This window comes from Colletotrichum aenigma (genome assembly GCF_013390185.1).
Source record: "Colletotrichum aenigma strain Cg56 chromosome Unknown KSG_Cg56_contig09, whole genome shotgun sequence".
Taxonomy (NCBI): domain Eukaryota; kingdom Fungi; phylum Ascomycota; class Sordariomycetes; order Glomerellales; family Glomerellaceae; genus Colletotrichum; species Colletotrichum aenigma.
In genome coordinates, this window is record NW_023500915.1 from 2,688,604 (window position 1) to 2,702,465 (window position 13,862).

General features: G+C 46.5%; 5 protein-coding genes across 5 annotated transcripts; 3 read left to right on the top strand and 2 right to left on the bottom strand.

Annotated features, from left to right (window-relative positions):
• Positions 1-684: 684 nt before the first annotated feature.
• CGCA056_v013368 (uncharacterized protein) lies at positions 685-1,800 on the top strand (the record flags this gene model as incomplete). Its single annotated transcript, XM_037328612.1, has 5 exons — positions 685-703; positions 777-830; positions 908-996; positions 1,063-1,130; positions 1,191-1,800. The coding sequence occupies 5 exons, from the start codon at positions 685-687 to the stop codon at positions 1,798-1,800; spliced, it is 840 nt and encodes a 279-aa protein (XP_037173331.1).
• A 247-nt stretch (positions 1,801-2,047) lies between these two features.
• CGCA056_v013369 (uncharacterized protein) lies at positions 2,048-3,031 on the top strand (the record flags this gene model as incomplete). The annotated part of the gene is made up of 2 exons (XM_037328613.1): positions 2,048-2,683; positions 2,771-3,031. The coding sequence occupies 2 exons, from the start codon at positions 2,048-2,050 to the stop codon at positions 3,029-3,031; spliced, it is 897 nt and encodes a 298-aa protein (XP_037173332.1).
• Positions 3,032-3,247: 216 nt separating this feature from the next.
• Positions 3,248-4,841, bottom strand: CGCA056_v013370 (3-hydroxyisobutyrate dehydrogenase; the record flags this gene model as incomplete). Its single annotated transcript, XM_037328614.1, has 7 exons — positions 3,248-3,529; positions 3,661-3,754; positions 3,830-3,862; positions 3,927-4,080; positions 4,152-4,394; positions 4,468-4,612; positions 4,668-4,841. 7 exons carry the CDS (start codon positions 4,839-4,841, stop codon positions 3,248-3,250), a joined length of 1,125 nt encoding a protein of 374 aa, XP_037172759.1.
• An 819-nt stretch (positions 4,842-5,660) lies between these two features.
• On the bottom strand, positions 5,661-10,196 carry AGP2-2 (General amino acid permease AGP2; the record flags this gene model as incomplete). The annotated part of the gene is made up of 5 exons (XM_037328615.1): positions 5,661-6,241; positions 6,308-6,831; positions 6,897-7,374; positions 8,484-9,141; positions 9,264-10,196. The coding sequence occupies 5 exons, from the start codon at positions 10,194-10,196 to the stop codon at positions 5,661-5,663; spliced, it is 3,174 nt and encodes a 1,057-aa protein (XP_037172758.1).
• A 797-nt stretch (positions 10,197-10,993) lies between these two features.
• dddW (Dimethlysulfonioproprionate lyase DddW) lies at positions 10,994-11,386 on the top strand (the record flags this gene model as incomplete). The annotated part of the gene is made up of 1 exon (XM_037328616.1): positions 10,994-11,386. The coding sequence occupies one exon, from the start codon at positions 10,994-10,996 to the stop codon at positions 11,384-11,386; it is 393 nt and encodes a 130-aa protein (XP_037173003.1).
• Positions 11,387-13,862: the final 2,476 nt, after the last annotated feature.

Genomic DNA, 13,862 nt, shown 5'->3' on the forward strand with positions numbered 1-13,862 from the left:
TGTGTCATACGTCCCCATCTGGCGTGGTTTGTAGGAGGCGTGGAGACGAAGCTCTCCACCTTTATTTTTTTTTCGAAGGAAATCGCATGTCAAGACCGAGCCGTTTTCGGATATCCGAAACCCCACACATATGATCAACTCAGAGTTATGATGTCTTTACAGGATTGACAACTCTTTGAAACAGGCAATACTCTGAGCGGGAACGTTCGGTCCGGACTCTGTGAGGAGCATATCTTCAGAACATCCTGATGTTGTTTCTGAGATCAACCGTTGTCCGTCTTACAAAAATTATATGCGTTTGTTTTTGAACGACAAATGCTTGACTGGAGGATGAATTGGTTACAGTAACCCAGAGCGGGAGAATGAAGCAGGAAACTGAGAGACAGTTGGGTTAGGTTAGTTCACGGTTTACAACGTTCGCAAAGTGGGGCGCAATGGATCAACACCTGGAGTGCGTCAACTGCCGTATCTAACTCCCCTTTACCCGGCTAGAGCTGATGACTAAAGTGGCTGAAGCCGAGCTAGATACACCAACCAGCAATAACTCGCAACTCGCAACTCACTCACCCCGCTCTCCTTCCCCTTCCGTTCACAGACCACCACCTCCCGCATCCCGCACAGTATACAAGCAGCACAGATGAATGCGGGGGGTGACTTCTTCCCGGTGCAACGAATCGCTCAGGCATGTCTTCAGTGCCGGTAAGTATGCAGAGGCCGCGTTGGAAGCAGAGATAACGACATGGCATGCACTTTATAGTCTGGCTGACTTTACTTAGACGCAAGAAATGTCGGTGCACCGGAGATCGACCTGTCTGTGGTCATTGTCGTCGGTTGGGACTAGGTTAGCCATGGCCGTATTCCAGACTCCGGTACTTGTCCTATCATGCTAATACACTCCTCCAAATAGACTGCGTTTACGGTGAAGAGAACCCTTGGCAGCGTTCCTTGGACTCCGAGCCACACGTTGAGCCCGACGCATCTTCTCGGGAGGCCACCGTGAGTGGAAGATGATGTCCAGCCAAACCAAGCCTCTCCCATCTGTCTCTCTAACGAGGCTCTCAGACAACTGTGTTGAGGAGACTGTCAATGCTTGACAACAAGATGGAGAATGTGACAGCTCGACTTAGCACGTGAGCTACCACCCTGACGTTTTTTCATAATGTAATAAGCTCACATGGTCAACTTCATAGTATTGAGGATCGCCTGACATCCCTTCTCGACCTGCATCTTTCAGGCAGCGTACAAGCATCTCATGCCGCGCGCAATCCTAGGAATGGCACCGACGCGCCGAACCTCGCCTCAAATCAGGGTCAGGGTGTGGTGACAGAGCAGGAGGCACCTGCACCCATGGATGTTGGCGTGCCCGAAGACGTTGTCGCTGCCGCGGTGGATGCGTACTTCTTCTACTGCCACAATCAACCCTATTCCTTTTTCCATGAAGCGCACTTCCGTCGCCGGTTGTCAGAAAGAACCGTCCCTACACATCTGCTGCTGACTATAGTGGCTACAGCTGGCCGCTTCTGCTCACATCCCTACTTCGCGGGGCGCGTGCACGAAGCATCGGTCGACTGTGCTAATCGGGCCTGGAAGCTGATTGTTTCTGATTGCTTCACCGAGGGCACTGGCACGGAGATATCCGCAGTACAGACGGTGGCTCTTCTGGGTCTGTTTGACTTCACTGGTGAGTGGTTGCTCTCATACTGGAGCTTGTTACTTGTTCCCCTTAAGCGAGAGGACAACAGGCAGAACACTGACGGCAAGAGCAGCTGGCAGGTCGCGTCACGGTTCGGCATGGGTTAAGGTAGGTATGTCTGTGAGGATGGCACAGGATTGTGGACTCATGTTGGAGAACGCAACACATCTTCCATATGTGGAACAGGAAGAACGCCGACGCGTCTTCTGGTCTGTCTATCTCCTGGACCGACTGGTGTCTTGCGGACGCGGTCGTCCACCAGCCATCGTCGATGCGTCTTGCCACCTGCAGTTACCATGCGAAGAGGTGGTCTGGAAGAATGAGGTCTGGAGCAAGACACAATCTCTTGACGAGATGACAAACCGGGCCTTGAGAGTCCCTCAGAGTCAAGGCTCCTTCGCCCATGTCATTGCCATGGCCCAGATCCTGGGACGGAGTGCGCAGTACATGCTTCAGGAGTTCAACATCCGCAGTCCTCATCCTCCCTGGGATCGAAGCTCCGATTTCGCTGCTCTTGAGTCTGATCTCCTCCACTTTGAGTCATCCCTGAGGATCCAACAACCGTTACAGCAGGTTCTGGCTCCGTACATTAGTGCTGATGGAGTCGTGGATTACCACACCACTGGCCCGATTATCTTCTCTCGGGCATTTTATCACCTCTGCTACTGCCTGCTTAATCACCCTTTCCTGCTCAAGCGCCGGATTGATACGTGCCGCACGTTGGCCCCAACGAGTTTCCTGACACGATCATCTGACCTAGGATGGTTGCATGCGCAGCATATGCTAGCACTCATACGGGACGCTCGCGGGCTGGGGTGCTCCTTTCACTCCTCTTCTAGCGGCTACTGCGCGACTGTTGCCGGTTCTATCATCGCTTTGAGAACTGATGATTCAGATTTAGCCGTGAGCCAGAGAGCTCAAGTTCTGCTTGAAGAGGCTTTGTCGTATCTCGACACTCTGGGTCGTCATTGGAACAATGTCTCCTCTATGGTGCGTAACCCCTTACACTCCCGGCTCTGCAGTGCTGTAATTGCTTCTTTCCCGCCATGAGATGACCAATGGCTCACAATTATACAGGCAACAGTGCTTAGACGGATGGTGTATGATGGTTTCCTTGGGGGTAGTCTGTGTAGTAGTGAGCTCCAAAGAGCTAACATTACTCTGGCCGAGGAAGAGACCTTGTGGGCTGTCGTTGACTACAACACCATGTCAAGCACAGTGAGCGAAGAAGCTTTGAATAACAACCAAGACCTCAGTAGCATATGGCTTGATTCGTGGACGGACCTCTTTGGGGTGCCAGGCGATCAAATAGCCCCGCTAACTCCGAATCCTTTGTAGAAGAACACTCGCGGGACCAGTGGCAATTGTTTATTAGTATTGGAGCAAAGTCTTCAACATTGGCGGCTTGTCGCGAAAAGCGAGAAAACTTTAGTAATTAGGTAGTTGCCACCACATCTTGAAATCAATCATCTCGCGGTTAGACATAGGTATTTCGCGCAGTTGCTTAGTCTCTGTAGCGAACAACATCAGAACATTACGCAGTGGCTGTACTATTTACAGCTCGACTTTCTTAGTGGCATGCCCAACTATCGCCTCGTCGAGTGCCTCGTAGACAACACTGAAGTCGCGACTTCCCCATTCCGTCATTTGAGCAAGGGGTCGATAAACCTCCTCAACACGTCTTCCAAGCGGCAGTGGCGAGTTCACTTCCACAGCAGCCTTCACAGCCAGGGCCAGATCCTTGTGCGCTAGACTGGTGACGAAGCCTCCCGTGTATTGACGATGGGCTGGAGGGCTGGTATATCCTACCTTGACTTCCGGAACGGGATGGTTGATCTGGAAGAATTCTTAGCTTACCACCCGTGCAATATTGAATCCAACGCCAAGCTTGTCTCAAGAACCAGTGATAGAGCGGATTAATCTTTCCATCGAAAACATCCGGTCAAACCTAACCCAGAAGAACTTACCTCACTAGACCAACATCTCCCCGTTGAATTATTGATGATATCTGCGAGAACTTGAGGATCAACACCGAGCCTCTTGCCCAGCAGCATGGCCTCGCTGAGTAGATTTGCGTTAGTTTCTGGATGGAAACCATTTTCACTCTGCATCAACTGCAGGCAGGAATACATTTACCTTAGACCCAGCATAGTGATCCCTAGCAAGAGACTGTAAATTCAAGGAATGATTAGAACAGTTTTCAAATGAAAGTTGACACGGCGAGTTCCCCTACTTGTTGGATATCTTCGCTGCAAGACCAGCACCAAGGTCACCGCAATATGTGACCTTTCTGGCCATAGGCTGGAGATAAGGAACTGCTCGTTCAAACGATCTCTTGTTGCCGCCGACCATTATCGCGAGAGTACCATCTCTAGCACCGATCACTCCTACAAACATGTCAGTCAACATAATGTAGATTCCAAGGTAGATAAGAAGGTGAAGGGGCAGAATGACATACCTCCAGACACGGGGGCGTCCAATAGGTCGGCACCAGTCTCCCTCAATTTCAGAGCGACAGACCTGCTGACGCTTTGCTCGATGGTGGACTGGTCAAGACACAAAGTCGACGATCTTTGTTGCTCGTCCAACGTTTCCAAGGCGTGAATAACGCTGCTGTCACCGAAATAAACGTCCTCTACGTGCCGACCTGTGGGCACCATTGTAATAATCGTCGAAGCCTTCTGTACCACGTCGTATGGGGCTGTAAGAAGGCAAAAGGGACAAGTGAGTTGAGGAGTTATAATTCCCTGCATCAATTCTGGATCAAGACTTACGAGAGCACCTGTGTACAGACACAGCTGGGTTCTCTTTTTGGTGCCGCTGGATGACGCCTTCCACAGCAGCATCGTTGACATCAAATAGCACGTATTTAGCACTGGTGCCTGCCTTTTCCGTAGATTTGTTGACAAGGTTATTGAACTAGATCAAAAATCGTTAGAAGCATAGACGGAAATACTTGCGGATAGGTACTCACCATATGATTCCCCATAGCTCCCAAGCCGATGAATCCGATAGTGTTGGTTCTGTCAGTGGCGCCGCTGGTCACCATTCGCGCGGAGCCCAACTGGCGATGGCGTCCAAGCTGATGTCTGCAGGGTTGCTGGCGGAGGACGGACCTCCAAGAGATCGTTGACGGCCGCATTTGCATGTTGAAGGTTGCGTAGTGACTTCGTGTGAGGTCATGGCATATCCATGTTTCCATTGACTGAATTCGTTCCTTTAAGAGCGAATCGACGTTTCCGAAGTGATACCGTTGTAGGCCCGTGGCAACCGGACCCAAGTCAGAATAAGGCGGGCCTGATCGGGCGGGCGGCCGTAGTGGGTACGGTCCGGCCTTGGGGGGCTGATCTGCACTAGTGTGTGAGGGGTGGGAATAAAGGTGGACACGGTCCGGCACCCGTGTCACTTAGCAGGATTACGTGCATTACTGGGGGTAAGATCTAGGCTTCTATTTTGGGAAACAGTGATTTCATCTGAGTGCGGTAGACGTACCCCAGAGCAAGGTGGTAGTCCGTTGGATGTGGTGTGGAAATCAACATACGCTTTGCTCGGCGTTGAGATAGTGTTTCCACCACTCTCGATTTCACCACTGTTGAACTTAATGCTGAAAGAAAAGAATGAGGTAATGAGGTATTGAGTTAGCGATGACTACTAGCAGCTGAGGGAAATGGATACTTCAGCGAGATTTTGTTGTATACAGACGCGGTGTATCTTGAAAAATACTTGCAATGCTGATTCTGTTTTGGGTGGGCAGTACAATGATGGTTACGACGAAGATGGTCCAATCTTTTGCAGTGAATTAATAACCTGAACAGCTTCTCGTCGATTCGCGCCAGGGACATGTTGCAAAATCAGGCGTCTCTGCCGATGTTCGTCGCCTCACGCCAAATCCAATCTCCAACCCTTCTCCATGATACCTCACTCAACTGGGCAAACGAGTGCCTAGCGTCTCATCGTTTGGCGCTGATTACAAATTATTCTTGCCAAAGCCTATCAACGACGCCATCTCTCCCCAGAAGCTCGAAGGCGGATCCTTGACCAGTGCTTCAGCTTCATACCGATCAATGCTTGACCGAGCCCATTGAAGGTCTACCTCATGGGCTTTTTTGATCTGTGTCTTTTTGGCCAACTTCCATCCTGTGTACAACACAGGTGCAAGAAGCTGCATGGTATAGTTGGCGAAGACATCGGAGGTATTGCAAGGGCGAAACGCGGTGTATCCATTGGAAAATGCGATAGCTATCTTCAGGACCAGAGCTACCCAGGCACCGTAGGGTTGAAGGTAACCATAATATGGTCCGCTTCTGCGATCGACGCCTTGAGCTTTGCAGCCTTTATGATAAGATAGAAAGGTGATCAGTATGACGATATAGTTGACAAGACAACCACCAGCAATGACGGAGATGAGGGTACTCAGAACCTTTGCAGAGCCGCTGTTGGCCTGTAGAAATGCCAAAAACGGGAAGGCCATGGTAACGGCAAAGCAATTGATGGGGATGCCAGACTTTTTGACCCGCTTGAGAAAAGCTGGAGCATGACCCTCGAGGGCTAAACTCTACAGCAAGCGAGCGGCACAGTGGGTATAAGTATTGCCCGCCGAGTAGATACTCGTACATAGCAAGGCGTTAATGATATGGGCAAGGATAGTGATGCCCATATTCTGCATCGCGATGACATATGGCGAGGCATTGGAGGTCCCGGTGCCCTGACCATCGATGTGGATGCTTCGTAGCTTCGTATCATCGTAGGGAATCACAATCCCTACTGCCACAGCACTTCCAACAAAAAAGATACCGAAGCGAAGGTATACTGTCTTGAAGGCTGACTTGATATATCGGCTGGGGTGCTTTGCCTCAGCGGCCACCATAGAGTTATAGTCGGGCCCGACAATGATGAATACCGCGGTGATCAATACGCCCATAAACCCTTCAAGGCGGCCGAGGTCTCCAGTGGAAGTAAAAGTCGCAAAGGCACCAGGGGTGTGCCAGTTCCGGAACCCGTATGCATCTCCTTGAGGGTTCCCGCCAGCCATAGTGATGATTGTAAAGCCGAAAAGCATGAATGCCAGAGTGACCTTCCCTGCTGAAAGCCAAAACTCGGCTTCGCCAAAGATATTCACCGCAACGGGGTTGATAATACTTTTCGCATTGTCAGTGCATCGAATAGGCATTAGTCGGAGATTTTCCAGAATCTAATGACTTACCCATAGGAGACAATAACCCCTACACAAAATCCAGCCAAAGGCCCAGGTTCCGAGATGCCAGGAGCCCAAAAGGATAATACGATATTCAGTGCCACCATCTCAAAGGGAATGAGAAGAGCCTCGTACAAGAAGAAATTCCAGCCGACCATGAATCCTAAGGCATCATCGAACCAATCGCCCGCAAGGCGAATAAACCCCCCAGAAACAGGCATATATGTGACCATCTCGGCAATGGAGTTGTTGACGAGGGCCACCACACAAGAATAGAGCAGGAAGCAGGTCAGAAGATTCACAGGTCCCCCCTTGGCGAGAGCAGCCCCGATGCTCACGAATAGACCAGTGCCAATGGTTCCGCCAATGGTAATAAGCTGTATCTGCCTGTTGTTGAGGCGACGATGCAAGCCGCCACCAGCCACAACATCGCTTCCAGCATCTTCGCAGTGCTCGTGTTCAGTCTTCATGTCACTGCCCTTGATGTCTTCGTTTGCGTTAGTATTTATCAGAATGCAAGGTCATAATGGCTAGAAACTCGCGGGGTTTGAAGGTGCTTCGCTGAGAGTTTGCAAGTTGTTGATCCGTGATTGCAACTCTAGAATCTAATGAAACGGTGTTGGTTTTTGAAACGAGAAAGAGATTCCTTAAAAGAGCCACAAACTCTCCCTGAACCGAATTGAGGATTTAATGAAGAGTGCAGCAGATTCCTCAGGTGGTCAGCGCGATGGACAGGTTCCCTTGTCAGATATCCTCAGGAGGTATACCGTATCATGACCCGTAAACGGGATTCTCTGTTGGTCCAGATGCGGGGAGACCCCTCCTCCGCGATTAATCTGAAGATCGGCACCACTGCTTTCTCTTTGATCTCAATGGGAAACACAGGCCATGGGTTGCCGCGCTGACAAGCAATCCGTAGGGCAGGAGGGGTGGTAATTGTGGTGTGAGCTTGACGGCCGGACCGGGTCCACAAAACACAAAGCACGAGGTCACCCGCTACCAATGGGGACGGTACGACCAGTTTTCTGGTGGCATCAGGATTTCGTGTGAAGGTATCCCCCCATTTTAGCAGTTGACTTCCAAATCATCGTAACTTTCGGGACCGTATGCCTATTTAAGGAAATATACGAGCCGAAGGCCACTGCTAGTCGATTCCCTTCGACCGTGAGCCCCTTGGAGTCATGATGATCGCCCTTGAATACGACATCCTAAATTCAGAGATCAGATGCAAGTTGGAGTTGACGGCCGAAGTGAATTCAAGTGAGTGGGAGTGGAAATACGTGTAGTTTTTCCCACCCCGACTCGGCAATCTTGAGCCGCCGCCATTTCGGGCGACCAAATGGTGCCGAGGCATAGACACTTTGAAATCCTAGAACATATTCATCATGGCACTTGAGATTATGTACGACTTGTAGTGAATAATTTCTTCCATAACACTCGATTATTGAACTACGCTGATGCTGTAACATCATAGCCATGACAGTGATTGGCTGTCATGGTGACAGTTGGGCTCTGGTGCTGAAGACCAATGCGGAGATTCTTCCGGAGTTGCCAGCTTAAGAACAGGTTTGAGCAGCTCGAAATTGCCCCATTCACCTTTCAGCTGGGTGAAACATGGCGATTCCGGCCCAAAGTGGTCGGGAAACACATCGGCCCATCCCTTAAGCACAACATCTAGCAGCTCTAGGACGAATAGCTCTGGACCAGTTCCGCCCCACTGGAATCTTTCATTGCACTGTTTCACAGCTTCGGGAGAGTATAGGCCGACGTCTGGCTGCAAGGGCATGGCGGCTGCCGCCATGAGTGAGGCGAAGACGTGATAGGAGCCTCCCTGACGCGTGCGGTCTCTTATAGCCATCATAGCCCCAATAGCGCCAATCAAACCGGTCAACATGTCTGGGACAGGGAGAGCCGGCAATACGCAAGTGCCGTCTGTATGACCCAGACTTCTTCCGGTGACATATGAACATCCAGAGGCGGCGTCGGCTACCTGCTGCCAGCCTGGGCGCTCGTGCATGGGGCCGTTTGGTCCGTAGCAATTCTCTTCGACGTAGACGATGCCCTTGCTCCGTTTTCCGGCTATCTCCAAGAGGTCGTGGAGGCCCATTCCTCTCCTGGCTAGGGACCCTGAACGGTAGCCCTGGACGAAGATGTCGGCGTCCTGGATGAGACTGAGAAGGTGCTGGAGCTCGTCCTCTTTGTCAAAGTCAATGTCCAACGTGCGAACTCCGGCGTTGAGCGTGAGTTGCAAAGACTACGATCAAAGGTCAGCATTTGCATGGTTTTGCCAGTAGATTAATAGCCAGAGTGACTTGTAAACATATGTAAAGAACCCGTTTTCATGCCAGGATTGGAGTGCAAAAGACCAGTGCTTACATTGAAGTCTGGTAGCCTGCTGCAGTTGATGCGGACAACGTCAGCTCCTAGTGCCGCCAACGTCGTTCCAATCACTGGGCCTGCAATGATCCGCACAATTTCCACTACTTTGATGCCAGCCAAAGGTCGCTTGTCGGAGCCGGGGCTCAAAGGAATCGCTGGTGTAGGGATGGCGTGTGACTGCAACTTGTAGTTTACTAGAGGGTGTTTGGAGAGGTCTTTGCTCATCCGCGTCTGCCTCCACGACTCCGGAGTATAGCAGATACTCCCACAGAGGCCACGCTCAATATTGATGCCTTCCAGCTCGTGAGCGCCAAACTTCCGCACGTGTTTGCCGATGAGCTTGTAGGCTTCATCGAGCCCGCTGCAAGGTGTCTCTGCGTCCAGGCCAACGGCTTGCAGCACAGGACCCGCATCGAGCGAGCCATGGAGCTGGTACCAGAGCCCCTCATCTTTGGTCGGATAGTTGGCTGTCGCGCGGAGTCGCAGAGGCGTTGCAAACGTGCCCTTCTCCAGGTCCTTGGAGAAGATGCCCGCAAGCTCTCCCCGTTTAGCCAACTCTCGGACGGTTGACCCGTTGCGCTTGGCCATGCCAACACACCCAAGCCAGAATGCAGCATGGTCTGTGTTGATACCAACATGGCGGATAGGACTGCCGCCGTCTCGGAGGGCCAGGAGCTCGTTGGCAACCACTCCGCACATGGCGTGCACTGCCGCGGCAATGACAGGAGACTTGAGTGGGCCAGGGGCGATTGTCTGCGGCGAGCCTTGGAACGAAACAGACTTCCACATCTCTTTATCTTGCGTGAAGCCTGGGGTCACCGCCGCAAGCGATTCAAAAAGCCGGAGCGCATCGTCGGGGACGGCTGGGGCATCGTGATCGATCCATGATCCAGGCCCATAGATGTCGGCGCCTGAGATAATGTTCGCCATGGTGTTGGGGGTTTCTGGTGCGCAGGAGGACGTAACAATAACCAAGGTGATGGAAGTTGCAGAGTGTACTTCACTAGTAGAAGAAGTCTGGGGTAGAGTGTTGGCGCGGTATGGGATTGCCTGTAAGACACGGCAGAGTCATATTTCAGGAGGTTCACCATTGTCATTGACGACTTAAATACGATGTAAGCAGACGAAAATCAATGCATGCAGTCTGTTGCCCCCTTGCTTAAACTGGGGGTGTTCCTGGTGGATGCTCGGCCCCGGATGACGATGAATTTAGACGTTCCAGGGATCGTCGCCGGTCCGCCCGGACCGTTGGGGGCCAAGATTCTAGAGCGCTCTCCGCACATGTATCCAGCCATTGTTCCCACATACTTGTCATCGGAGGCAAAGTTTACCCAAATAGGTCAAATCTGCCGGCAATGACTATTCTTATCAAAGAGCGGGACCAACAAGCCAGGGGTCCCATATTGGAAAAGGTCTTCCTTGCCTTGCTACATAGTACGCCTGGGTCCTGACATTCATCGAACAAGGCTTCGTCATACCTCTAATCAGGTCAACAGAAACTGTCAACACTCATCCTTGGAAGCTCTCCACCTTTGAACGCTCACTAACCTTCACTACCGAAATGGAGAAATCCTGTTGGTTCGTCTGACCCCTACCCATGCTGTTGCGGTTGCTTGTCTCCATGGTTTCTCTCCGTTTTGAAGGCATCTTTAGTCCGCAGACTGACTTAATGTCCAATCAGCTCGCACAAGCGACATGATAGCGGAACGGCATTATCGCCGGTCTTGATGGATCATTCGACCATCACCAACTTAGCCGAGAGCGCATTCGTCGAGCCCCTATACGGCAATGTCACTTGGCAAACGCTGCTGTCGAGACCCGAAACCTTGACTGATTCCATGTGTGCGGGACTCGCAACATGCCCACCCAAGGGCTTTCTTGCTCTTCACCAGCACACCCAGGCCGAGATCTATTACATCCTTTCCGGCACCGGAAGCGTCGAGATCGATGGCAAGCGGCACGCGGTATCGGGTGGGACCATCCTGTGGATACCGGGGGATGCCGTACATGGTGTCTTCTGCGGGCCTGGTGAGACCCTGCACTGGCTTTATGTTTTCCCCGAGGCTCGTTTTGAGGATATCGTCTATCGATTCCAAGAACCCATCAAAAGTAAATTGTAAGCAAGATATCGCAAGTTAGTTAGAGCAGTTCTTGAAGGCGTAAGGATGAGTAGCAATACGTCCCAAAGGCGGTCGAGGACTCAAGAACGATAATGACAGGCTGGAATGGAGGAAGAACTCAGAATGAAACATGACAAGAGTAGGATGATGATGAGGGATTAGCATTAGAGACAATCAAGAAGTCAACCGTATTGCTACAAGCTGACTGAAATAACACGGCCCATGACCATCTGTTGATTTTACACTTTTGTGAACGCATGTCTTTGGAGCTAGTGGGCAAATCGCATATCGATAGCCGTCTGCTTTTCTGCCTCTGAAGCCTCTGCGTATCTCCTCTCAAGTATATCATTACGCCAGATGTAATACAGCTTCATGCCAATGAATAGGAGAATGTTGAATACACAAAGCCCAATCAAAGTCTTATTAGCGGTGTAATCTGAGTCAAATTTGTCAGTAATTCGAAGAGTAGTTTTGTAGAGTTGGAATGTTCCTTACAGTACGGCTTGTCTTCGTCTCGATAGATGTTGACAGCAGCTATGCTGCCTATCTGGTACGTCATGTTGTACACAGCTGTTGCGACCGCTCTAGTGCCCACACTACGTGAATTGCGACTCGCCATTCCGACGAGTACGGAGTGCGTGTACGGGATCGAGTTGATCCCAGTGAGCAAGGCATAAGACCCCACCCCAAACCATGGTCTACCCCCTACGATAGTCTATATCAAAAAATGTATTTTAAGCACTATGTTAATAATAACCTATTATTATATTATAATGTAACTCTATTCATTTATAACCTCTATATATAATCTTTTATATATACGTTTATTAGAAGTATAGCTTTTAATTAGTATTTTTTTAGTTTATTAAGATAATTTTTAACATTCTATTTTACTTTCTATATAGTTTTATAGTTTATAAACCTTATATTTTGATCTAGTTTAACTTTAGTTTTCTAGAGAAGTTTAAAATATTTAACTTAAGCTTATAATAATTAGATTATTTATTAATTATTTATAATAATTATATTATTAAGATTTAGCTATTTTTTTAATTTTCGATATAAATAATTTATAAACTATAAAGTTGTTCTAAGTATTACTATATTTATAGCGTTTATTCTATAGCTATTATAACTTTAGTATATCGTCTAACTTTTTAGAAGTAATTATATTAATCTATTAAAATATTGTTTATATTTTTAATATGTTTTATACTATCAAAGTGTTTATAAAATATCTATTTCTACATAATAATATAGAAATTTATTTTTTAGAGGTTTTTCTATATTAACTAGCTATATCTTCATTATTAGCTACTTAAGTCTAATAATTTGTATATTAAGTATTATTTATTATATATATAAATAGTAATAAAAGAAGTTAGTATGTTTTATTAATATAACTTTTAGTTTAAAGTTATGTTAAATAAGCTTTACTTAATAGGCTTTCTTAAGAAGTAAGAATACTAATATATTAAATAATTATATAAAAATAAAGAATATGGTAATAAATAAACTAAATAAGTATTTCTAAAAAGTATTTCTATATAAAATTCTTAAATATATAGCTTTCATAGCTATTAATAATAAAAAGATATTTTAATTAAAATCTAATAACTTCTATTTATATTAAAGGGATAAAGATCTTTCTTAGCTATTTAACATTAATATTATTTAATATTTAAGTACTTTTAGATAATATAAACTACTATATTTTAAATTTTCTAGAAATCTTCTAGAAATTATTATTATTAAACAATTTCTTTTTAAATATTATAAATAAGTTAAGATATTAGTTAGCTATAGAGATATATTTAATAATTAATATTTAAATACAATATTTTACGCTTTAAAAAAATTAAAAGCTTTTTAAAGTATTTTAATATTAATTAATGTTTTTATTTTCGTTCAGTAATTTCTATTTTATTTATATTCTATTAGAAAAATATAAAGATCTATTTAATAAGTAGAAAAATAAAAATCTTAAAAAGCTTTTTTATTATTTCTTTATTTATTATTTTAATATATTAAGTATTAATCTTCTAAGATTTAAACATTTTAATCAATAAGTTATAATACAAAAAACCTTTTAGCTATTTTTTTTTAAATAGCTATATATTATTATTAGTTTAGAAGATCTATTTAGTAAAGTTTTAAACTTATTAATAGCTTAATATAAAACCTAATTAATTCTAAGTAAATATTTATAATACTAAATATATCTCTTAATACTTATTGGGCTTTTATAAAAAAATTTAATTTCTATATAATAATAATAGTATTAATTTAGTATTAAAAGTTTAATATAAGTATTTTATAACATTTTACTACTAAATAGATAGAATTCCTTTTTAGAATTAATATAATAGCTAAATTGATATCTATATAAATATAACTAATTATTCTAAATATATTAGTATTTTTAAAAATATTTATTTTATATTATTATAGTTAAATAACGCGTTGTATAAATCGC